This window comes from Phyllostomus hastatus, unplaced genomic scaffold (genome assembly GCF_019186645.2).
Source record: "Phyllostomus hastatus isolate PE091 unplaced genomic scaffold, TTU_PhHast_1.1 phas_contig_58, whole genome shotgun sequence".
In the NCBI taxonomy this organism is placed as follows: Eukaryota; Metazoa; Chordata; class Mammalia; order Chiroptera; family Phyllostomidae; genus Phyllostomus; species Phyllostomus hastatus.
Window position 1 is genome coordinate 30,390,074 of NW_025333916.1, and position 26,610 is coordinate 30,416,683.

The window sequence follows — 26,610 nt, forward strand, 5'->3', positions numbered from 1 at the left end:
GCTTAGATGAAGGTGAAGGTATCAAATTAAAATCTACTTAGCAAAGATGAAGCTGCTAGGGGCTGTTTCTGCAATACACATTCCTTTTACCCTGAAGAATTCTTATAGCATATATGGATTAGTTTTTCCAATTAGACAGCAATTCTTATTTAATGATTAGAAGATGCCAGGACACCTGGCTGGTGTAGCTCAGTGGATTGAGTGCAGACCTGTGAACCAAAGCATCGCTGGTTTGATTCCCAGTCAGGCCACATGCCTGGGTTGCAGGCCATATCCCCAGTACGGGATGTGCTAGAGGCAACCACTCATTGATGTTTCACTCCCTCTCTTTCTCCCTCCCTTCCTCATCTCTCTAAAATAAATAAATAAAATCTTTTAAAAAAATAATAAAAAAAAGATGCCAGGACAGAAGTAAAAGGTGACTTGACCTAGCTAATATAATTATATCATTTAGAGACAGACCTAATAATTGAGCTTCTAGATTCAGCAGGAATGCTTAGTGTCTCTCAAAACTCTAACAGGACTGCAAACGAAGGCTTCAGAAGCCTTCAATTTGTTGGCAATTTTACCCTCTCAAAAGGGTGCTCTTCTAAGGGAATTAGTTTGCTGCAAGTGCATATATAGTATATTCTGGAGATACAGAATTAAATTGTAAAGGTAAATAATTTCAGTGTTTAACAGCAGAAATGACCAATTTTCAGTAGTATGTGAAAAAATGTTATGAATTACTCAAAGCAGCAATATATAACCACCTGTATTAACTGTATTTCTAAAATGCATGGAAAAGGGCAGAAAGAGCAAAGAATAATCAACAAGAGAAGCATCTGCTATCTAACTTCAGTATTTCTCCCGCAATCTGCTTTGGGACTCATAAAGCTGGAAAATATCTAGAAAGGGCATCTAGCCTGCATATATACTCATACCCCACTTTCAAAGATCTCTGTTTAGATCTCTAGCATAGCTTGTTCTTGTCTTATTTCTCAGCACCTACAGTCTAGGACTAATTCCTTTTATCTTATCAATAAAGATGATGAATCACTACATTCCTAATACATACTTTTACATGCTTGAAAATCTTTAAGCAACTAGTTTTCTTTCATTAACAAGCTAACCACAATTACTTTTACCTTTCCCCAAACATCTTATCTGCTAATCTTTAGACTTCTTCTTACTGGGGCATCCCTTATTACCTTCAAAACCTGCTGCAACGATTTGGTACTTTAATATGAACTTCACATCTTCCCAGGATTTACATGAGTTCATGGTTTGTTCAGATGAGATCGGGTGGGTTCAGGGTGGTATGGCCGTAGACTTATGATCTGTTCAAACACTAAGTTTTATTTGTAAGTATAAATGCTGTAACTTGGAATCAACTATTCAAAACAATATTATTGGTTCTGGGGTAACTGATCTCATATAACTTACATTCTAGTGTGGAAAACAGATAATAAATAAACCAGTCAAGAAGTAAGATATCAAAATGAGGCTTTGTGAAAAAAATAAATGATAGGGGTAAGGAGGGCTTTCCTTAGGAGGAAGGCAGGCAGTAGGCCTGCAAAAACATGAGAAGTGTTCTAAGCAAGTTTTGGCCAAAGTGGTCTAAATAGCTATTTTGCTATGTATATTTATATGCGTTCCTTCTGAATTAGAGAACCTTGCACTGCTCCCTAAATCTTGTTATTTTGAAGACTAATTCTATCTTTTAAATGTGCTTCATTACCTCCTTAATTGGTAAAACCTGTAAGTTTTCAAGAAACATGCCTTAAGCAAGTATTTCATAGTATTAGCTAATTATATAAGTTACATTTCACAATGGGCAAAAAATAATATTTGAAAAAAAGTTCTTTGTGTTATTGGATAGGTCTAAATGAACTTTCTAAAAAATAATTGGGTGATACTTTGCAGGCAAACTGGCTGGAAGCAAACTGGCAGCCCAGCATCCCTTCAGAAGACAAGACTGAAGAGAGGATGGAATCACTGATCAGTTGGTCTAACACTGAAAGGGCCCAACAGAGAAGTTGGAGGTTGGTGGACAGTGTGTGCACATGAGATGAACTGGCAAATCAGCTGTCAAGGCTGGAGAGACCCTTCTGCACCTCCACACCTCTTTGAGACATTATGCTACCACCTGGGCAACAGGCAATTTTAAAGTACAGGAAGATTTTAGTTGTGGTTATCAGTTAATTAACAAGTTTAGAATAAAAAAACATACTTTCACTTATGAAACCAGCATTTTTGCCAAGTCTTTAATATTAAAAAAGACCAGGGACTTTGGCAGATGTGCTTAGAACCCTGCTATACTTTGCAAGTCCCTGGTCCCTATTGCATCCGGTTGTTTAGTTTTAGGATTAGTGATAACAGATGTGAAGCATCCAGCTCAGTAGGTGGTATATAGTAAGAACTCAAAATAGCTTTAAAATTATTTTTCAGTACGATCTTCCAAATATCACTAAAACTTATCATCACTTTTTAATTACATAAATATGCCTATTAAGAAATGTGTTTACATTGTATATCTATGAAAGAAAAAACTCACAAAATAAAACTTAAGGAAGAAACCAATTCCATCAAAATAAATCAAATATGTGAAGTGTTACCGCATGGAAACAAGCAAAATGTTGAACAGGTAAGAAAGCTCTCAAAATATTTAGTCAGGTCTAGATTATTATGAGAATCTTATTCAGGCTTCACTCATTTACAATTTTGATAGGAGTCAGGGTGAAATGTAACTTTCTACCACCGAAGGGAAAAATACTTTTAAACAGACACATGACAAAAACTAAGAATTAACTTTTTAAGAGGAAAAAAACTGTTACTATTTTGTGAAACTCCATTTTCAAAATGTAACTGCAACAAAGCAGCCACATTCAACCTTGTTCATCTCATGGCACACAAACTAATTACTGAAACTGCGGCATACCAAAAATCATTTTTTGCAGATCTGACCAAAAACAAGTATAATTTTGACTCATTCACACTGGACTACTATTGTTGACTGTTGTAATTTTTTAATTTGACAATCTAAGGGAAAATAGGTCAGTGCCCTTGACTAAATAATGAGGTAGGTATTGCATGTTTTAAAAATTCATGCTGGCACACAGGTTGAAAAATCACTGCAACAGAGTAACTAATGCAGATGGGGCTGGTGGTGTGACATGCTATGCAGAAATTATTCCAAAGCAAAGACAAAGCCTCCTTAATTAAGTGTAAAGTTTAGTTACCAATAATTTGGTTAGTTATGTGGGTAAGACTTTATTTCTGAAAAAATAAATACTGGCCAATCTTATTTCCTTGTTATTCTAAGTTGGCATTCTGAAAGACACTTGAGAGGAGTAATTAAAACCCAATTGTGGACTTTTTCAAGTAAAGAATAAGACCTTAAGAAAACTGGCTATGATGTTTCCACTAAATTCCTTATTCTGCTGCTGCTTAAGAAGCACAGAAAAGGTACAGGGAATAAGAAGCATAAATGGTAGGTACAAAATAGACAGGGGTAGTTAAGAATAGTTTAGGAAATGTAGAAGCTGAAGAACTTACATATGTATGACCCATGGACATGAATTAAAGGAGGGGAGTGTGGGTGGGAGGATGCAGGGCGGAGGGAAATAAAGGGGGTAAAATGGGATAATTGTAATAGCATAATCAATAAAACATATTTAAAAGACAAAAAAGCATACATCAGAAAAATGGCCAAATCCAGTCCAACTGACAAAACTTCGATGCTGAAAAAACACCAGAGATAACCTAGTACACTTTCCACAAACAGAAAAGGAAACAGGCTCAGAGTGACTTAAAGTATACAGATCAGCAGGGACAAGTGAATCTCAACTCACAAACTGTAAGACTTTCACTGTAGAAAGAACAAATCTTGGCACCACCTCTCATTAAGGCAATGCAGGTTGCAATAAGCAGCTCAGCAGTTGCAACTCCATCTTATTCCTGAACTTGCAGCCTGCTCTGGAACTGGAAGCTAGCTCAGTTAATATCTGACTGTGAAAGGATGATCTAACACTAGAGCCAAAGAGCTACATACAGTGTTTCCTCCTTATGTGCAAGATCTTCTGGCCCAAGACTTCTATGTGTTTAATGAGGGATGCAACAGAGCCAACTATTGGAGAGGTAGTAATTGGGAATACTGTCTCTTCACCTTAGCTTTGTAATAAAGGACGTTAAAATAAATTCTGATCCCCTCCTGGAATTACTATTTGGGCAAGTTTTAAAAGTTCATATATTATTACCTCCAGCAAGTAAAGTGTTGAGTACACGCAATCCAGTGACTGAGTCCATTTTTTTTTTCTGGCTACTACAGGTACAGGCTAGATCCAGCAGGCCAAGCTTTGAAACCATCATCCAAGTCTTTAAACAAGAATGAGTAGGGAAACAACTGCTGCTAATACAACATGCAAACATTAACATATGCCCAACGAACATTATTTTAGATTATTTGCCAAAAGCCTGTTCCCTGGTAAACAACAGTTAACGTTGTTATACCTAAACTAGTTATACATGTTACAGCTTGTTCCTCAAAGAGAACATTCTATAGTCTTTCAAGAATAAAAACTTTCTGTATTTGTCATACAACAATGAAGAAGTCTTGCAACACTTGCTGGAGTAGTCAAACAGTGCAGTTCAATGCAAGCAATCACAAAATTCAGTCACCAACCAAACCAGAGCTAATCTTTCAGTTCCTGTAGATTAGAAGACAATATTAATTCACTCCTCCTGCTTGTTGACTTTTGTATCCCTTTATTTGTGTACTGAAAGAACAAGTGCCTCTGTGGGAGCTCTATACCCAGTATAATTATTTATCGTTTACTTTGGGCAAATATCGATTTTTGTGTATGTGTGTGAAATGAGTTAGGTTCTTAAATTAAAAACAAACAACAACAAAAAGCCCTCCTCGCACAGCATGGCTGCATTTTCCCTTAGTAACCAGATTCAGTGCATCCACCCGAGTCCAATTGCTGTTTTGCCTCCTCTACGTCAGGCTTCAACTACTGTCCAACCAGGAGAGGAGCAAAGGGGGACTCGTGAACCAGAAGCAACTCGCCAGAATACTTCGGAAGTCGTTGTGTGCCCCTCACCTTGACCGTGGGGACCAACTCTTTTCCTGCCGACGCTCTTTGGTCTGAGTTTCCAGGGACCTCAATCCTCACCCACCGGGGCCCTCCATCACCTGGCTCCCGCAGGGCAGGGGGACTGTTTCCCGGCTGGCCTAGAGAGCAAAGGTAGAAGACCTCAGTGAGTCCGGACCCATTCCCAGAGGCCTGTGCCCACCCTCGCCTGCACGTCAGCCCCGGAGGTGGCCCAGCGCGGTGTCACCTGCCGCTGGCGGAAACCCCGGCGCCGTCCCGCCCCCCGCCCCCGGCTCTGGAAGTCGAGGTCCCGGGACCCAGGCAGCAATGGCGCAGCCGGAAACTGGCCTCTGGACTTTCTCAAGCCGGATTCAGACTGGGGCAGACCTGTGGGCGGGGCAGGAAAGCCCGGGCTTCCGCATTCCTGCTTCCGGCCCGGTGGTGAGTGGCGGGTTGGGGTCCGAGCCGAGGTCCTGGGCACGGTGCGCGGGAGGATGGTGGCTTGCTCCGGTGAGGTTTCGCCCTGGTGCCCAGCAGAGGCGGTCGCGGCATGCGAGATGCGAGGTGTGGCGGGGCCTACCCTGTGTTCCCCGGGACGGCCGCTCCAAGTCCCTCAGGGTCTGCACTCGCCGAGGCCGACAGCGTTGGGTGAATGTGGGCCCTCAGGGACTGGTTGGCCGGATGGGCTAACGAAGGAAGAATGAACTAGGGGGAAACCTAAGGAAGAAGCGGAAGTGTCATCAGCTACAGCTTCAGGCGCCGGGCAGGTCCGCCGATCAAGCCGGGTGAACCCCTTACGGAAGGAAGAAGAGTACTATTCCTAAAGTGTGGGAGGCACAAAGGAGGTGTTAACGCTTTTCTTTGTGTTAATGGTTAAAACTTGGCCACAAACCAGGCCCTTCACTCCCACTTTACCCTTTATTGTAAAGTTCTTTTGCTTATCCCTGTATTTTGCATTAGTTAGTTCATTGCTGGGCTGGAGAAGTTGAAACGGACGATCACTGTAGGGCCTAGGTCCGACTCTGTAGGTGGGGCGTACGATTTGGGGGGATGGGAAGGCGGGCTGCGATGTTTAACATACTCGGCAGTTTAATGTGTTTTCAGTTGAAAATATGAAGAAGCCAGAGGACATAATTAAAACCAGTGGCAGTTTTCTTGAGGTGATGGAATTGTGGATAGTTTATATTTTGTTTTGGTTCTTTTTTGATTCTTTTAGGGAGAACACGAATCGTATAATAGGGGGAGAAAAAAGAACCTTTAAAAAGTAAGGCAAGGTGTTTCTTTTTGTAATTATGTACTTAATCCTGTAAATGCTGTAACTAACATCAGTGAGTTAAAGTCTTTTTATGTCAGTGAGTTATAAAATTTATAATTATATTGTTTAAGTAAGTTACTTAGTAAAATACGTGATCTCCAGGAAGTAAGAATTTTTTTTAGAGAGCATTTGCAGTTGTAGTAATTATTTCTTTTTTTCAAAGTAGGAAGAAAGAGATAGATAGTAGATGTCTGTGGTGTGCCAGGCAATTCTAGGTGCCATTTATAGGTTGCATATGTACAATTTAGAAGTTTTTCACTTAACTTGTATTATAATTATCCTGAAAGTTGTGACTTAAACTTTTTATTCTGTTATCTATTCTTTTCAACCCCTCCAGCATATAGAATATAAACCTCTCAAAAGCATATAGTAAAGCTAAAGAAGAAGACAATCAACCAAGGGTCATCTATCTGAAATTGTAATTGGCTCACTAATAATCCCAGGACAAAGTTAGAGATCACAACTCAAGCCTAAGGTAGATAATTTTTTAATACCCGCTGAAAATACGAGTAACTGTATATAGACCCATTCCTACCACGGTATTCTAATTCTCCTCTTTGAATAGGGGTTGACACAAATGTGAAAGGTAGAAAAGCCTCTGGGGCAAAATAAAAATGACACTCAAATCCACGCTATCCTCATTTGCCAGATGGCCCTCCTTATCAACTCAAAAGGGAACAAATGCATGGCACCTGTTATGGTTAATTTTCTCATTATTAAATATATTCTCATTTATTACATTATGTCCTCAAGTAGGAGTCCTCAAAGCTGAAAGAGCACATCAAATAGTATGTCACATTTTGCTTTTATCTCTTTGTATCTGAATGTGGATATTATTGTGGTTTCTTCTTTCTATTCCTGGAAGTGGTCATTCATTACCTCTCCTTCTCCAAGCATTTCATGTAGTCTCGCCTGTCTTTTTCACACACCAAATTTGATGATTTGTATTTTTGTTAATTAGTACTCAATAGTACTAAGGCTGTGTAAAAATAATGATAAATGGGGCTCAACAGTTTCCTGGAATGAATATATAAAACTCAAGATTCTTATAAAAGTTTGCTACTAAAATTTATCTCAATTATAGGCAGCATGTGAGAATGCATAGTCCTTTATGACAGATTCCACATGGTTTTCACTTTTATCTTCTATACCTTCACATTTTTTGAGTGTCACTCTTGTTGTTGTCCTAACTGAATTATTCTTTTTTAACTGGAGATATCTATTAAAATAGTACCAGTTAATACTTTTAAATAGTACCAGTTAATACTTTTAAAAACAACTAATGAGTGATAATGGAATTCTGAGTTAACTGATTGTATGATGTAACTTTTTCAAAAGTTCATTAACCACATATTCTTTTCTCTTGTTCTCTTCCCCCCAGCCTCCCTTTCCTAAGACCGCCACAAAGATGTTTGACATAAAGGCTTGGGCTGAGTATATTGTGGAATGGGCTGCAAAGGACCCATACGGCTTCCTTACAACAGTTATTTTGGCCCTTACTCCATTGTTTCTAGCAAGTGCTGTCCTGTCCTGGAAATTGGCCAAGATGATTGAGGCAAGGGAAAAGGAGCAAAAGAAAAAACAAAAACGTCAAGAAAATATTGCAAAAGCTAAACGATTAAAAAAGGACTGAAGGAATGAACAGGCTCTGCCACTGGAGAAAACTTACTTGGGAAATTATGCAGCTTGCAAGGACCCTCTAAGGTTTCTTGTCTGGATTTATGACTAGTAAATGAAGTTTGAACATATGGAAGATTCATGTTAGTTCTGACCTCTGGTATAGCAGCTTTTAAGCTTCGATACAGAAGTCTGTTGACAGTTATTGTAAATTGGCATTTATTATACTGCAAATTCTTTATGACTGACTTAGTCATTTGCCATTTTGCAGCTTATCTCCTGAAATGTAAACATCCTGTGGGGGGAAAAATGACTTTAAATTACGAACTCTATTCAAATAATGGCTCAAAATGGGGTCCTGTTCTGCATGAAGGAAACTGAGAATGTAAAAATGAAAATTGTCCTGAGGTGAAAAGTACGCTTTGGCTTAAAAGAGATCCAGTATATTAATTATATCTTTTATCCTTATTGCTTGTTTCTTAGAATCATTCTGGCTTTCTCAAAGCAAAATATTATTAATCAATGAGTACTTCAATTTTCTGCATTTTTCTCATTTTTGCCTTTGAGATACTGGTAATTATCAGATATCTTGCCTTTTTAAAATCAAGTTTTATAAAAAATTCTCTTATTATTTTGTCTATATAGAATACCACCTACCGGATATAACAATTTTTGTACTTACAAACACTGCCATTTACTTAGAGATGATTTGTTGAATAGAGTAACACTATGATACAAAGCTTGCAATAAAAATTCCAAACCTTGTAGTGCTTTGGAACCAGTTTATTCTTGTGCTAATTAGAAATGTGAAGTAGTTAAAATGTCTTAGCTGATAATTTGCTGATTATTTAGATACTTTTCCTTTTTATTCCATTTGTTTTAACTCATGGTAGTGATGTCCTGATTTTTGAGCTAACAAGTTAATAGTGAAAATTAAAATTTCAAATTTCTTTTAAGGAACTTTTAAAAAGTAAGTCATTTCATAAGTGGTAAAAAAAGGCTTAACATTTAGAAAAATTTTGTTTGGTATAGTAGTAATTGGGTGAAAAGATAAATTATGTCAGAATGAGTGTGTGTTGTAATTAGAAATAAAATGCTAAAGGATATTTCTTTAAAACTGGAACTCTTTACTATGAAATACAGCTTTTATATATGCATAGTCCAATAATTTTACTTGCTGTCGGTATTTAATAGCTTATTAATATTTTCTTCATCTCTGGTAATGAATTTTAAATTACAGAAATTACCCAAGAGCTTTAATTTAAAAATGAAAGTAGGTATTGAAATAAATTTGATACTTTTTTATAAGGAGGTGCTGGGTTTTGTTTTTTGGGGGAGGGTAGTAAAACAAGTTAGATATGTTACAGAAGTTAGACTTTTCAAAGGGTTTGAATTTCATGTATAGCTAAACATTCTTGTAAAAGTTGAGGGTAATCCTTCTCAAGTGAGAACCCAAGGACCCCTGAGAATATTTACAGACTGGTATGAACAATACTTACTACTATTATTTAGGTTGTCAGTTCCTACTTGATGCCACTGTAATCAATACATTGCAACCCTACGCATTGAAGTAATTCAGTGTTTAGTTATGAGTTAATAATTCAAGTGACCTAGGATATGCTTTTTGTATTATTGAAATTAAAACAAAATTTAAAAAAATGCTTAGGTATAACTATTGATCCTTATGGATCTGCAGAGACCAGTTTAAGAAAAACTATTAAGATATATCTAAAGTGCTTTCAGGTCTTTGTCATCAAGCTGTTAACAAAAATAATTTATATACATATGTACCGCTTTTCGCCACATTTTAGAGTAAAAGTACTATAGCAAAAGATACATTCATCTCAACCCCCAGTTATCTACTAAAGCTGTGGTTTCATTGGTACTGTTGTGATAATGTAAAGGTATTTAACTGAAATCTTTTAAAAATAATTTATTTTAAAGTCCTAACACATTTCAATTTTAAATTTGTTTGGCATATACCATTTGTTGTTTCTTCAGCTTTCCCCAGCATTTATGGAGCCTTTTTATACATGGCGAGGTCAACAGGTTTTACAGTATTTGTGTATCTTTGTGTGTGTGTGTGTGTGTGTGTGTGTGTGTGTGTGTGGCGGGGGGTTCAAAATATATACTACTGTGAGATTTTAGACTCTTCAGAAAAATCGATCTTATTGTAACAAATAATACTGTTGTTGAAAAAATCCCATTTACTATTATCCAGAATACTTCCTTTAAAATTTGCCTACTTATTTATATTGAAGTTCTAAGAAGTAATACAGTCAATTACCTTTTTTGGGCCGGTTTTGGGGGTGAAAAACAGGCTGCCTGTAACAAACATTTAATGCCTCTGCCCTCTGCAACACACACACACACACACACACACACACACAGTTTTTGTGTCAGAATTTGATCCATGTGATCAACTTCAGTGTGGTACTATTACAGTATCAGATTTGCAGGGCATTTTCTTTAATTTCTTGAAATTAAGCATACTGGAAATAAGTTTAGGGAACTATGAGCTGGAAACCCTGATGTTGAAATAAATTATAGTTAACACTCGCCTCTTCTTTCCTTGTGAAGTAAGGGAAAGTGGCAGGGGCACTTGACACCTGTGTTTTAAATTAGAGAAAGTTTGGTTCCTGTTTAGGCATGATTGTTTTTATGCTTGCAACTGATTAAAGGATCACTCTGATTCACTTCATATCTGGAATAAATATATAAGGACAAATTCTTTATTTCTCAAACATTAGAAGGGATTCAATGTTCAAATACCAAAAGTTTTGGAAACACAAGGTAAAACTTAGGATTTATTCCTGTTTGGTATCTTGGAGTCTTTGAACTTAATTCGACTACCATAGACTTACCGATATTTTTTTTTCTCCAAAGAACACAAAGTTTGAAAAAGCCTTGGCTAAATAAATTCAGGTTTCATTTTAAATAGTGTGGTTCATGAGATAGCATTAAGAAAATATATTGGTACTGGTTCAGGGCTGATTAAGAAATAAAAACAGAGAAGGAAAGATAAGTACCATATGATTTCACTTAGGTGAAATCTAAGGAACTATATGAACTAACAAGCAAATTAGAGATAGACTCATAGGCTGATAGCTATGTGGGCAGGGAGGGGAGCTGGGGGCAGGTGGAGGGACTGAACAAAAACAGGTACACAGCAGTGTGGTGCTTGTGAGGGTCGGGGGAGGTGGAAGAGGATAAAGGGGAGGTAAATGGTGATGGCTGCAGACTCTGGTGAACACAATACAGTGCACAGATGATGTGTTGTAGAATTGTGCATCTGAAACCTGGATAATACTGTTAATCAGTGTCACCCCAATAAACTCAATAAAAAGGGAAAATATTTTTAATAATGTAACAAAAATTAAATGACAGCCAGAAATCAGTAAAACTAGGAATGGAAAAAGATAATAGATAATGGGAAAAATATTTCTTCCATTTTGTTAATTTTTAACTATAAATATCTAAGGCATAACTATTAGGCTAAATTTACATGATTAAACTCTGAATAGACTGCCCTGACCAGTGTGGCTCAGTAGGTTGGGCATCGTTCTACATTGCTCCACAAAGCGAAGTGTCCCCAGTTTTACTCTTTGTCAGTGCACGTGTCTGGGTTGGGGGTTCCATCCCCGGTTCAGGGGCATACAAAAGATAACTGATGTTTTCTCTCTAACATTCGTGTTTCTCCTCTCCCAGCCCTCTCTCTATAAATAAATAAACCAAAAAAATAAAATAAATCTTTAAATGCAACAGCCAACACACTTTCTATATTGGAGCTATTAATACACAAAATAAACCCATTATTGATGTAAAAATATGCTATATGTATTGTAGAGGCATAAGAAAGGATTTACCTATGAGAAAATATATGTATAAAACTCCACTTATTTAAAATGAACATTTTTTTAAAGATTTTATTTATTTATTTTTAGAGAGGGAAGGGAGGGAGAAAGAGAGAGAGAGAATCATCAATGTGGGGTTGCTGGGGTTCATGGCCTGCAACCCAGGCATGTACTCTGACTGGGAATTGAACCTGCGACACTTTGGTTCGCAGCCCACACTCAATCCACTGAGCTACGCCAGCCAAGGCAAAATGAACATCTTTTGAAATTTAAAAAAATGCATAGCTTTGAAGTCTGTCTTGAAGAGACAAAAAATATTTTCATTTAAAAAATATAAATACCCAAAATACAATTATTTAAAATATGAAATATTGTGGACAAGCTAATATTCTATTTAACACTTAATTCTGCTTTGCATGTGCCTGGTCTAAAAGCCAAGTATAATGAAAAGATTGTTAGTTAGGCCAAGATTACAGTTCAGTTTTTATGTAGGACATTTAACTCAGTTCTGATACCACCTAAGAGTACAACTGGTCATCCTAAAAATGTTAGCCTTGAGGAAAGCAGTGTGGATGGGTTACTATAAACTTCCCCACCTGTCAAAGTCACTTTGAAAGGGCATACTCTAATGATGGTGGGCCAGTACCATCTTACTACATTTCCCCACCTGGGCTTGGCTGGAATTTCTTGTTTTTTGCTGCTTGTGTAAAACATCTTAAATGAAAACTATAAGTGATAAAGTCAACATAAATTCTGTCATATGTTATCTATAAACATGCTCTATGGCAAATGTTCACAAAATATATATATAGAATATAATTAATAAACTAATAGGTATTTGGCAATAGAAATATTCAGGCATGTTAGAATTTGCAGTTTTTCCTGTAATCCAGGATTCAAAAATATCTTTTTTCTTTTTTAAATTCTGACCGGAGGACACTTTTTCATTGCTTTTAGAGAGAAAGGAGAGAGAGAAGGGAGCGAGAGAAACATCAATGCGAGAGAGAAGCATTGATTAGTTGCCTTCTCGAGGATTGTACGTACTTGGACTGGGGATTGAAACTGCATCCTACGTATGTGTCCTGACTGGGAATCAAACCCGAAACCCTTCAGTTATGGGATGAGGCTCCAACCACCTGAGTCACACTGGCCAGGGGCAAAAACACCTTAATCTTAATTTATAATCATTCTACAAATTTTACCTCTTTTATGTTGTCTAGTGACTAGTTCCTATTTTGCCTCTATGGTATGATGTACTAATACTTTGTAATGATGTAAAGAGAATGTTTAACATGATAGTAACAAGGCTGCTGAAATATCACTATTATCACTTAGTGACTTTGTCATTCAATAAATATGCTATGGTGATTATATATGATTACTTGTTTTAGTATAATTAATAAAGTTGTATTTTTATGTAGCTTATTAAGCAATAAAAATTTTGACAATTTTTTAAGTAAAAATCTTAACCTATGTTTTTAGGAGTTCAGTGTTAACACTTAACCAAGGATTTTAAAAATCCTTTACTCAGAGCATTAAAATTTGGGCCATTTATGCATACATATTTATTGTCTATTATAATGCCAAACACTCTAAAAAGAACTCGGTATTAAAATTAATGACTAATTAGCAACAAAACTTGGTAGTACACTTCAGAAAAATGTATGACTATTCAAAAATACTTCTGTAATAATAGTGTTTAATGTCATCTATCTACATCTTTATTCAATATACAAACCACTGGGACCCCACCATCAGTGGAATCGCTCTCTTAGAATTCTCTCCTATTTTCCATTTTCTCAAATTTTTAAGCCCATGGAATTGTAATTATTATACTATTTCCCTGTTTACTGTTCTTTTAGACTTTTCTGATGGATAGTCTACTCATACTGGTCCTAATTCATGTTTTCAACACCAATCTCAATCCATAAGCTCACTTTAGTCTCATCTATTCATCAAGGGCAAATGATCCCCCACTAAAAATTTTTAAAGATTTTATTTATTTTTTTTAGAGAGAGGTGAAGGGAGGGAGAAAGGAAGAGAAACCTTGATGTGCAAGAGATACATAGATCAGTTGCCTCTTGCATGCCTCCAAGTGGGGACCTGGCCTGCAACCCAGGCATGTGCCCTGAATGGGAATTGAACTAGTGACCTTCTGGTTCACAGACCGGAACCCAATTCACTTAACAACACTAGCCAGGGCAATCAACTAAATTTTCTTGGCCTGCAAATGTTCTATACAATTTTATGTTCCTTTAAAAAAATTGTATTGTATTTTTTCTATTACCATTTGGTCTCCTTATATCACCTCCCCAATGACATAATCACCATAATGTTGTCCATGTTCATTAGTCCTTTTTTCCCCCCTCAATTTCTCCAACCTCTAACCTTCCCCAGGCCTGCCCAAATTCCTGCTCTCTATAAGTCTGTCTCTATTTTGCTTGTAATTTCAGTTTGTTCATTGGATTCCATGTATGAGTGGAATCATGTGGTATTTATCTTTCACTGGATGGCTTATTTCACTTAGCATAATGTTCTTCAGGTCTATCCATACTGTCACAAAGGGGAAAGTTTTCCTCTTTTTCATGGCCAAGTAGTATTCCATTGTGTAAATGACCCATAGTTGTTTTATCCACTCATCTACTGATGGACTCTTGGCTGGTTACAAATCTTGGTGATTTTAAATGATGCTGCAATGAACACAGGAGTGCTTAAGTACTTTTGAAGTAGTGTTTTGGGTTCTTTCAGATAAATTCCCAGAAGAGAGATCACTGGGTAAAAAGGCAGATCCATTTTTAATTTTCTGAGGTATCTCCCTACTGCTTTCCACAGTGGCTGCACCAATCTCCATTCCCACCAATAGTGCAAAAGGGTTCCCCATTCTCCACACCCTCACCAGCACTTGTTTGTTGATTTATTGATGATGGCCATTCTGACAGTTGTGAGATGCGATCTCATTGTGGTTTTAATTTGTATTTCTCTGATGATTAGTGATGCTGAGCATCTTTTCATATGTTTATTAGCCATCTGTATGTACTCCTTGGAGAAGTGTCCGTTCAGGTTCTTTGCCAGTTTTTTAATTGAATTGTTTTTTGGTGTTGAGTTTTGTAAGTCTTTATACATTTTGGGTATTAATGCCTTATCAAATGTATTGGTGAGTATGTTCTCCCATTCTGTGTTGTCTTTTTCTTTTGTGGATGTTTTCCTTTGCTGAGCAAAACCTGTTTAGTTTGATGTAGTCCCAATTTATTTATTTTTTTCTTGATTCAATGGGGAGATATATCTGATAACAAATTTCTACAGGCAATGTCAGAGATTTTGCTGTCTATGTATTTTCCTATGATTTTTATGGTTTTGAGTCTAACATTTAAGTTTTTGATCCATTTTGAATTTGTTCTTTTGTATGGTATAAGGTGGTCTAGTTTCATTTTTCTGCTCGTATCTGACCAATTTTCCCAACACCATTTATTGAATAAACTGTCTGTAGTCCATTTTGTGTGCTTGCTTTGTCTGTTTAATATTAATTGATGATAAAGGTGTGGGTTTAATTCTGGGCTCTCTATTCTGTTCCATTCATCTATGTGTCTGTTTTTATGCCAGTACCATGCTATTTTGATTACTGTGGCCTTATAGTATAGTTTGATATTAGGTAGTGTGATACTTCCAACTTTGTTCGTCTTTCTCAGGATTGCTGTTGCTATGTGGGGCCTTTTGTGGTTCCATATAAATTTTTGAAATATTTGTCCTAGTTCTGTGAAATACAGCATTGGACTCTTGATAGGAATTGTGTTGAATCTATGTTGAATTAAATGAATCTAATTGTTTTGAATTGTGTTGGATTGCTCTGGATAGTATGGACATTTTAATGATGTTAATTCTTCCTATCCATGAACATGGCATTTGCTTCCATTTTATTTGTATCTTCTTCAATTTCCTTCTCAGGGTCTTATAATTTTCTGAGTACAGTTCTTTCACACCCTTGGTTAGGTTTATTCCTAGGTATTTTATTCTTTTTGAAGCAATTGTGCATGGGATTGTTTCCTTAATTTACCTTTCTGTTAGTTTGTTATTGGCATATAAAAATGCAACTAATTTCTAGACATTAATTTTGTATCCTGCTACTTTGCTGAATTCATTTATTAGTTCTAGTTGTTTCTTGGTGGAATCCTTGGGGTTCTCTATGGACAGTATGATGTCATCGGCACATAAAGAGTTTTACTTCTAGCCCTGGCTGGCGTAGCTCAGTGGATTGAGCGCGGGCTGTGAACCAAAGTGTCGCAGGTTCAATTCCCAGTTAGGGTACATGCCTGGGTTGCAGGCCATGACCTCCAGCAACCGCACATTGATGTTTCTCTCTCTCTCTTTCCCCCTTTCTTCCCTCTCTAAAAATAAATAAATAAAATCTTTAAAAAAAAGAGTTTTACTTTTTTCTTTCCAATTTGGGTGCCTTTTATTTCTTCTTCTTGTCTAATTGCTGTGGCTAGGACTTCCAGTACCATGTGAATAAGAGAGGTGAAGCGGACATCCCTGTCTTGTTCCCGATCTTAAGGGGAAACTCTATAGGTTTTCCCTGTTGAGTATGATGCTGGCAGTGGGTTTGTCATATATGGCCTTTATTATGTTTAGGTATGTTCCCTGTGTTTCTACTTTGCTGAGAGTTGTTATAAATTTGTGCTAGATTTTACTAAATGCTTTTTCTGCATCTATTGGTATGATCAAGTAGTTTTTACTCTTCATTATTTTTTTATTGTGGTGAATCACATTTGTTGACTTGCAAATGTTGTACCAACCTTGCATTCCCAGAATAAACCCCACATGATCATGTGTATGATCTTTTTGATGCACTGTTGTATTTGGCTTGCTGATATTTTTTTGAAGATTTTAGCATCTATGTTCATTGGGGATATTGGCCCATGATTTTCTTGTCTTTTTTCTTTTTTGTAGTGTCTTTATCTGGTTCTAGAATTAGGATAATGCTGGCCTCTTAAAATGAGTTTGGGAGCCTTCCCTTCTCTTGAATTTTTTGAAATAGTTTGAGAAGGAGAGATGTTAGTTCTTCACAGAATGTTTGGTAAAATTAACTTGTGAAGCCATCTGGTCCAGGGCTTTTGTTTGTTGGGAGTTGTTATTGCTTCAGTTTTACTAGGTGTAATGTATCTATTCAGATTCACTGATTCTTCCTGATTTAGTTTTGAAAGATTGTATGTTTCTAGGAAGTTAACCATTTTGTCCAGGTTGTCCAGTTTGTTGGCATGTAATTGTTCATAATATTTTCTTACAATCCTTTTTATCACTTTAGTGTCAGTTATTTCTCCTCTTTTACTTCTGATTTTACTTATTTGGGTCCTCTCTTTTTTTCTGCATGAATCTGCTTAAGGTTTCATCAATCTTGTTTATCTTTTCAAATAACTAGCTCTTGGATTCATTGATCTTTTGTGTCCTTTTTTTAAAGTCTGAATTTTGTTTACTTCTCCTTTGGTCTTATTATTTCCTTCCTTCTACTCACTTTGGCTTGTTCGTTATCTTTTTTCAAATTCTTTTAAGTGTAAAGTTAGATTGTTTATATGAGCTTTTTCTTGTTTTTGTTTTTGTTTTATTTATTTTTTTAGATAGGCCTGTATGAATTTTGCTCTTAGGATTGTTCTCCCTGTGTCCTACAGGTTTGGGATTGTTGTGTTCTCATTTTCCTTTGTTTCAATGTATCTTTTGATTTCTTTCTTGATCTCATTGTTGACCCATTCATCGTTTAATGACATGTTATTCAGCTTCAATGTCTCTGCATGTTTTCCAGTGTTGTTCTTGTGATTGATCTCTACTTTCATAGTATCGTGGTCAGAAGAGATGTTTGATATGATTTCAATCTTTAATTTATCGAGACTTGTTTTGTGTCCTAACATGTGATGTATCTTAGAAGATGTTCCATGTGCACTTGAAAAGTATGTATATTCTGTTACTTTAGGATGAAATGCTCTGAAGATATCATATAATCCATTTGATCTAGTGTGTTGTTTAAGGCTCCTGTCTCCTTGTTGATTTTCTTTCTGGAAGATCTATCCATTGAAGTGTATGGGGTCTTAAAATCCTTCACTATGACTGTAGTTCTGTTGATCTCTCCATTTATATCCATCAAGATTGGGTGCATAAATATTTACAAAATTATATCCTCTTATTGGATTGTTCCCTTTATCATTATGTAGTATCCTTCTTTTGTCTCTTACAAGCCAAATAGCCTTGGTTTTAAAGTCTATTTTTTCAGATATAAGTATTGCTACCACATCTTTTTTTCTTCTCCTTTTGCATGAAATATCTTTTTCCATCTCTTTACTTTTAGTCTGTGTGTACATTTCAGTCTGAGGTAGGTCTCTTAGAGGCAGCATATATATGGGTCTTGTTTTCTTATCCACTCAGCTACCCTGTGTCTTTTGGTTGGAGCAGTTAAGCCATTTACATTTAAGGAGATTATTTACAGATACATATTTAGTGCCATTTTATTATTAGACTATTTTTCTCTCTTTTTTTGTTTCTTTCTCTTTTTCTTCTTCTTCCTCAAACAAGCCCTTTAACATTTGTTGTAGTACTGGTTTGATGCTAACAAACTCCTTTAGCTTTTTCTTGTCTTAGAAGCTCCTTATTTCTCCTTCAATTTTAAATCATAGCTTTGCTTGGTAAAGTAGCTTTGATTGTAGCTTCTTGCTTTTCATCACACCACTTCCATCTGGCCTGAAATGTTTCTCTTGAGAAATCAGATGACAGTATAATTGGTGCTTCCTTGTATGTAACTACCAGCTTTTCTCTTGCAGCTTTTAGGATTCTCTCCTTGTCTTTAGGCCTTGCCATTGTAATTATGGTGTGTGTTGGTGTAGGCTTCTTTGGGTCCAACTTACTTGGGACTCTTTAAGGTTCCTGGTCTTGTGTGTCTTTTTCTTTCACCAGATTAGGGAAGTTTTCAGTCATTATTTCTTAATATAGATTCTTGATCCCTTGCTCACTCTCTTTTCCTTCTGGAATTGTCAATTCTCATGACGTGGATGTTTTTATGCTTCATTTTGTCCCAAAGGTTTCTTAAGCTCTCTTTATTTTTTAAAATTCTTCCTCTTTTTTTTTGCTGCTCTGCTTGGGTGTTTTTCTACCTTGTATTCGAAATCACTGATTCAATCATCTGCTTCATCTAACCTACTGTTTATCCCTTTGAGTGTGACCTACTGTTTATTCCTTTGAGTGTTTATTATTTATTTCAGATATTGCATTCTTTATTTTTGACTGGTCATTTTTTATGGTTTCTATGTCCCTTTTTTATGGTGTTGCATATCCTTATAATCATTACTCTAAACTCTCTAGTTGATAAATTGCTTGCCTCCATTTCATCTAGTATTTCTGGAGAATTCTCTTGTTTTTTCATTTGAGACCTGTGGGTTTTTTAAAAAAGATTATTTATTTATTTATAGACAGAGGGGAAGGGAGAGAGAGAGAGAGAAACATCAATGCGTGGGTTGCCTCCCACATGCCCCCCATTGGGGACCTGGCCTGCAACCCAGGCACGTGCCCTGACTGGGAATCAAACTGGTGACCCTTTGGTTCGCAGGCCAGAGCTCAATCCACTGAGCCACACCAACCAGGGCATAGGGGCCTGTGATTTTTTATATTTCCATTTTGGCTGCCTCTGTGTGTTTGTTTCTATGTATACAGTAGATCTGCAAGACTCTAGTGCAGCCCTAAGACAAACCCTGCCTGTGACTGGCCCTGGGCAACCTGTTTGGAGCTAGCAACTGTCCACAGTGTGTGGTTCCCTCTGCTGGGCCTGGATGTGTACGGAAAGAACCAGGCTGCACTCTAAGTCTGGCTTTTATCAGCACTGGGCCTGGGGGAGGGTCAGCTAAAGTCTCAGAGCTCTCAATGATCTGTTCCTGCACACAGACTTTTTGTTGGGTTTATCAGTGAATGTCTTCTAGCTGTATTCCTCAGTGGCAGGGCTTAAATACCACAGGGTGGGGCAGAGTAATTCCTGTGGATGGGGCTATTGCTTCCCTTCAGGCTGATGCCATTCAGAGAGGGGTATTCTGTCTGAGAAAGATGGCTTCTACAGTATGGGGAATGACTCAGCACAGAAATCCTTGTGCTGGTTCCTTTAGTTCTCTCCCCTGAGCCACCAGCCCCAGAGTCTCCCTATGTGTCTCTAGTCCACTCTGCCCTCCCTCTGTTGGAACCCAGGGTAAGTGGCTGAAGCGGAATTTTGTGTGTTGGTCCTTTAAAAAGCTCTCTGCATCTCCAGCCATTACTCCCTGGTGGACAGATACCCCACTGCTTTTCATAGCCATAAGTTATTGGGTTCCTTTCCTGGTTCTGGTGCTATAGGCTAGGGAGCCCAGCTTGTGGTTTAGACCCCACACTTCTCAGGGGGAACCCCCCAGCTGCTGAAATATCCCTTCAGAACTTCAGCTGCCACTGTGCAAACCCAGATGGCCCTCTTGTGCCTCCTCTGTACTCCCTACCAGTCTTGTTGCCGTGAAGGGGTTTCTTTTGTCTGTGTTTGGTTATAAGACTTCCTTCCAGCTAGTGTACAGTTGGTTATTCAGGATGATTTCTCTACAACTTAGTTGTAATTCCAGATTGGTCCTGGGAGGAGATCTACTTACTCCTCTGCGATTTTGGGTCTCTCAATTTTATGTTCTTTGTTAGTGCTTAGAAACTTATAGAGTGCCTCTCTAAAAATAGCAGTCTTCTCATTTTTTTCTTTTATATTTGATTATTTAGGGGAGCTCACTATCTTTATTATCTCTACCAAGATATATCTTGGGGATTTTTAAATGGTAAGGATCCAGAATCCTGAGCATTCATGGCTACATGTTATTTCCTATGGCAGCACATTCATAAACAGAATGATGACTAAATCAAATGAAGCATTTAAGTTTAAAAGAAGTTAGTTCATAACTTCACCTTTCTTATATATCCTGAAAAAGAATTCTTAAGTTTAATGGAATAGAAAACTATTGTATAGTCATATAATCACAAAATAAGTTTCTACTTTATTCGATAAAATAGTCACATACATACAAATACAACAAATTTTTACCACAGTGCATTATTGATTGTGCTTCTTGCTGTCTTGTGGCATCCAGGATCCTGGTTGAAAAGTTTTACCAGTGCTTGTGGGAGCCACTGAGGGTTCTTCCTTTCCAAAGTATGGAGCAGATGCATGCCCTTTAATCTGTGTTTCAACGGGTGGAGCCAAGAGTTCATTGCTTTCTTTACTAAGGAGTTTTTCTTGTTCATCAAAGTCTTTGCTTTTTCTTTGAATTTCTTCTCTATATTTTTCATTCTTTAGTATTTCCTGTATGAATATATAAATGAAAGAAACTTAAATTTCTAGCTAGAAGACAACAACCTACAGGTTTGAAGAAAAAAAACTAGTTAAAAATAAAGTACATATATACATAACACTTGCTTTGCATTCAAATAATATATGGATGTATACAAGATAAATTTGAGAAAGCTATCTTATAGTATACCAATGTTACTGTATTTTGCTGTGTATAATGTGCTCCCATGCATAATTTGCATCCACATTTTTGTGTGCATTATATACTAGTATACCCATGGTATGTAGTCATCATACCCATGTATAATACGCATTCTTATTTTTCCCTAAAAAATTTGGGCAAAAAAGTGTGCATTATGTACAGCAAAATACAGTATTTGAATTAAACAGCTCTGTTTTTATATACTATAATAAAGAGACATGGAGGACCACAACATACAAATATTTACTTCCCCAAAAGTGAAACAAACTACTTAACGTGAATTATTACACAAGGCATAAAAGTGACTCTATCAAAGATTTTCTAAGCCTAATAGCTATTTTTTGCTCCAAAACTAATAATCAGAGATTATACCTTTTACTAGAGATGAAGTAAAGGTAAGATGGCCTCAGAAAGATGCCCCACCAGTCTTTTCTCTGTGGGAGTTAAAGCATGGCATCCAAGGACACCCTCTGTCCTGCCAGAACTGAGCCCCGTCTACTTCCCATTCACCTCTGGAGTGTTATGGCAGTGAAGAGGCAAAATGCAGTTGGAGTTCAGCATGCCCTACACACCAGTTCCAGAGAGGTACTTTGCAATTAGAAATGTTTCCTCAAATCAGTGCAAGCAATTTGTGCAATGCAGTCTGTCTCTCACATTTGCTATTCTACCTGTAAGGCTCTATACCCCAAATTATAAGGAATCTTTTACTGTATTTCATTGACTACAAGTCCATCAAATTTTAAGAAACACCATTGTTATATGTATCACTTAAAAAAGCAATTATACTCCTTCACATCTAATTTCAGAGATGGTAAAATCTGAAAAGATGTGCATCTTAAAAATAGATGAAATAGAATAACTATATATTTTTGTTGATTACTTCCCCCTATCATAATGATTATTCCTAAGTGGGTGTAATTTTTAATGTTCTTTTTGTTGTGGTATTTTCTGATTTTATTTTCAATTCCTCACCTGAGAATATGTTTATTGATTTGAGAGAGAGAAACATTGATCAGTTGTCTCCCGTAAGTGACCCAGCTGGGGATTGAATCCACAACCTAAGTATGTGCCCTAACCAGGGATCGAACTTGCAACCTTTTAGTGCACAGGATGACACTCCAACCCAACCAAGTGAACCACACAGCCAGGGCTATTTTTCAATTTTTTTAAGAGAACATATTTAGAATATGAAAAAAACTTATTAATGTAACCAGTATCTGACAATACTGTAAAACCCAAGTACTCAAAAGTTGTTTTTTAGTTTCAACATTTAAAAAAAAATGGCACTTAAATGCAACATCTGGGTATCTGAATGTATGACACAATCTTGGTTTCTAATGTGAATTTCAAGCAACAATAATCTTTTAAAAACCTAAGCACCAATATTTAAAATTACATTTAAAATAATGGTTTGTACTTAAAGTGAAAAAAAAGGTTTTAGGGGCTATAGTGTTACAGACTTTTAGTTTTAGATGCAGAGAAGGGCCCATCTAATGAAACTTCTCCCTCCAAGCAAATGTGAAGGAAAGAATATTTATAAATATTCTTGTAATTTCCACAAAATAGACCAATTCCTCAAAGTAGTTTACTTCAATAACTACAGTAACTATGATATTAGAGCCAGTAGCTGTGAGTGAGGGTGACAGTAATCTTTGCCTCTCATACACCCTCTAGAATTCTTAGGTGAGGTGACCATTAATCACAAAGAAAATCCCTCAATATGATACTGGAGGTAGTAAAACAAAATACTTTTCCATGCCTCTACACTCTTCAAGATCCTCTTTGAACTAGCGTCTTCATGGAAGTTCTTTCTCGTGAGCAGGTGAGAGGATCAGGACTGAGCTGAACTTGCACTAGCAACCCAACACAGATAGCAAGCAGCTACTGAGGTGTTTGTTGTTTTACAGCTTGCTTGGGTTTTGTATGAGGATGACACGTGGCCTGAAGCTGCCTATGCCTACTTTTCTTCAGTTCTACTGTTGCACTCTTAAAGCTGGTGCAAGCCTGTGCCTTCTGCATAAAAGGAAACGGAGGGCAGAGAGCTGTTCTTTTTTCCTGCCTTCACATCATTTCTCTTCACTCTCCATTACTCTGCCAAGTCAGTTTCTTTTTTATAGCAACTGCTTAGGCAAATGGAAAGCCAATCAGAATATGTTAATTTATTTAACATATGAAGATGGAGTAAAAATTTCAGAATTGAAAAAATAGAGGCTATAATTTTTCCTAGAAAAGAATTTTCCTTTTGTCTTTTTAAAACAAAACTAACTGTATCAGTCCCCTGCTAACAGCTTCTCAGAAAATTAAACAGAGCATAAATAATTTATGAAAGGAAATCTGGTTTTGTAAATATTTGGAATAGATAAGATGAAAGTATTTAGGTAGAAAAATGGGAATTTGTAGACTTACAGTAAACAAATCATTTTGTAAGAGAGCCTATCTTACAGTAGAAACTGCCATAATGCATGAATTTTCCTTATATTCCCTTGGAATAATATCACCTTATGTCTCAATATGTTTATCAGGAATAACAGTATGTTTGTTTCAGTGTTTGTATGGGAATAAACCAAAAGTAAGTGGGTCTTCCTTCACATAAATGATTATTTATTTATTATATATTTAAAATAAGTATTTATCCTTTTACATACTGCTTGTCTCTCTGTCAATAAATGTTCTTTAATGTTTTATTTAAAAAGGTGCTCTTGTGAGCCCTGACCAGTTTGGCTCAATTGGTTGGGTATCGTTCCTCAAAGGGAAAGGTCACTGTTTTGATTTCTGGTCAAGGTATGTGTCTGGGTTGCAGGTTCGGTCCCTGGTTGGGGAACATACATGAGACAATTGACTGATGTTTCTCTTTCACATCGATGTTTCTCTCCCTCTCTTTCTCCCTCCCTTCCCCTCTCTCTAAAAATGAATGAATAGGTATGGGGGTGGGGTGTACATAAAGAGCTTCCCAGATCAAAAACTAAAGGAGTTCATCATCACTAAACCATTATTATATGAAATGCTAGAGAGACTTAAGAAAAAGATCAAAATTATAAACAACAAAATGGCAATAAATAAATACATACCTATCAACAATTGAATCTAAAAAACAAACTAACCAAACAGGAAGAACAGGGGCAGAATCATGGATATGGGGAGTGTTTTGATGGCTGCTAGATGAGAGGAGGTGTGGAAGAATGGGTGAAGAGGTGAGGGGATTAAGTACAAATAGGTAGTTATAGAATAGTCATGGGGATGTAAAGTACAGTACAGGAAATGGAGCAGCTAAAGAACTTAACACAGATGACCCATGGACATGAACAAAGGTGTGGGGTTGCCTGAGGGAGTGGGGGCTGCTGAGTGGAGGGGAGCAAAAGGGGAAAAATTGCAACTTTAATCGCACAATCAATAAAATATAATTTAAGAAAATAAATAAATAAATAAAATCTTTAAAAATAGGGTGGTTGTGGTATTTTATCACTTGAATTGTACAATGATTTATTTAACGACTACCCTACTGTTTCCAGTTCACTTTTTCATTTAAAAAAAGCACTGTGATGATCATCCACATAGACAGTTCCTTAACACAAACAAGTATAGTTTCAATTCCAAGTCTACCTCTTACTAGCTGTACACCAAGAAAGTCATTTAACTTTTTTAAGTCTCAGTTTCTTTACCTGAAAATGAGAATAAAGTAATAGTGCATGTATAAATATTTACATCTTAAGTACTTATCTATATACTGTTCACATTGTTAGGTCTTCTGGAACTTTAATAGTGGTTAAGAACATGGGCTCTGAAGCAAGGCTACCTGCATACAAAACTTCCAGTTTTGCTATTTACTAGCTGGGGGGTGCTGTCAATGTTGCTTAACCTTTCTGTGTCTCAGTTTCCTCATGTCTAAAGTTGAGTTAACTATTGTTTTCTTTAATGGGCTACTGTAGTGACTGGGAAAGAACTGGGTGCTAAACATGAATAGTAGAACATCTCATGGTTATAGGAGACCATTCTGCATGGCATGGGCCCAGCTCCCACTCTGAGATGCATAGGACCCACACCCACAAATAGGTTCTCCCATGGGGAATCAGGCCTGCATTGTACCTAGGCTGCTTTGAGACTTGCTTTTTGCTAAAACTCTCTCACCCTGAATTGAGGCAGCAAGTGCCTACTGTAACTTCATAAAGTCTGTGCTAAACCTCCCCAGTATGGAGTGTAACCGGTTCAACCACTTTTTCATTTGCATTTGCAAATATCCTTCTTCTCTGATGTGATTAGCAAGGGGTATCATCTCCTTTGTTTTCTGTAAAAGGTAACCACCTAAAGCGAACCTGTGCATAGTAAATGAGGACCATCATGTAATGTGTCCAGAAAAGAAATAAAGGCTGGTCAAGGCAAGGGCCAAGGCTTTTTCTCCTCTTGAGAGAGAAGCCATGCTGTCCCTTTTCTTCCACAGGACTCGGTAGTCTGTATGAATTTCTCACGCCTCATCTACAATGTGGCATGCCCCATGAGCCGGGGTCCGCATCACATGGTACAAATACTTTATAGTCAGCACTTATACTTTAAGTACTTAAAATTTTTAATCCACTAGTTTGGAAAAATTTTGTAAATACCAGAATCCCCACATCAATTTCTACTTTCATGAAGAATGAACAGACAATATTCATAATTTTCTGGGATGAAAAGTCTCCAATGTTTTTAATGTACTGTAGCCTCCAACAAAGGCAGCAACCATTACCAGACTGAGATAAAAAGTGTTAGACATAATCTACAGGCTTGAGAACAAGATGGAGTAATTGGTGCTAGACTAGTCCTGCCATAAATAACTAGAAAATCAGACAAAAACTGGACAAAAAATAAACTTCAGATAGTAAACGGGCAGTGCAATACTATGATACTTGAGAGAGGGGATGCAGATGAGATAAGCTCTGTATCACCATAGCTTTCTGTGTAGTGGCATATTATAGGCTGCTGCACAGGGTGGGGGCACCCAAGCAGAGGTTGGAGCTCTCACTGAGCTAATGAGATGGTTGGGGAGACTGAGGAAGCTAGAATTTTTGAGGCAGAATATCAGAACACACAGAGAAATCTGCATAGGGGTCCACTTGCATGTTCAGCTGAACATTATGATGTATGTGGGTAGGGTGAGACTCTAGAGGGCCAGGAATGTCAATTCCTGGCTAAAGAATAACTACTGCAAAGCTGTAAACTGAACAACTGCTGGAGATTGCGTGAGACTAGGAGACATT

General features: G+C 37.0%; 2 protein-coding genes and 1 long non-coding RNA gene across 11 annotated transcripts in view; 1 reads left to right on the forward strand and 2 right to left on the reverse strand.

The window, feature by feature from the left end:
• Window positions 1–3,548: 3,548 nt before the first annotated feature.
• On the reverse strand, window positions 3,549–5,445 carry LOC123824659. The gene is made up of 3 exons (XR_006786735.1): window positions 5,323–5,445; window positions 5,085–5,215; window positions 3,549–4,688 (listed from the first exon to the last, which is right to left on the reverse strand). It is a non-coding gene; the product is annotated as an uncharacterized LOC123824659 (long non-coding RNA).
• On the forward strand, window positions 5,387–8,774 carry SMIM15 (small integral membrane protein 15). Of its 9 annotated transcripts, none has more exons than XM_045847936.1 (3): window positions 5,387–5,516; window positions 6,728–6,865; window positions 7,772–8,774. In XM_045847936.1, the coding sequence occupies exon 3, from the start codon at window positions 7,799–7,801 to the stop codon at window positions 8,021–8,023; it is 225 nt and encodes a 74-aa protein (XP_045703892.1). In that variant the 5' UTR covers window positions 5,387–5,516; window positions 6,728–6,865; window positions 7,772–7,798; the 3' UTR covers window positions 8,024–8,774. The 9 variants fall into 9 exon arrangements, with proteins under 9 accessions (XP_045703892.1, XP_045703896.1, XP_045703893.1 ...); XM_045847940.1 differs by having other exon boundaries at window positions 5,507–5,639; XM_045847937.1 differs by having other exon boundaries at window positions 5,508–5,585.
• Window positions 8,775–20,861: 12,087 nt separating this feature from the next.
• Window positions 20,862–26,610, reverse strand: part of NDUFAF2 (NADH:ubiquinone oxidoreductase complex assembly factor 2) — a 156,163-nt gene continuing 150,414 nt past the window's right edge. Inside the window, exon 4 of the mRNA XM_045848125.1 lies at window positions 20,862–21,189. Within this exon, the coding sequence (XP_045704081.1) occupies window positions 20,941–21,189 (249 nt within the window). The 3' untranslated portion in view covers window positions 20,862–20,940. The remainder of the gene's footprint in view (window positions 21,190–26,610) is intronic.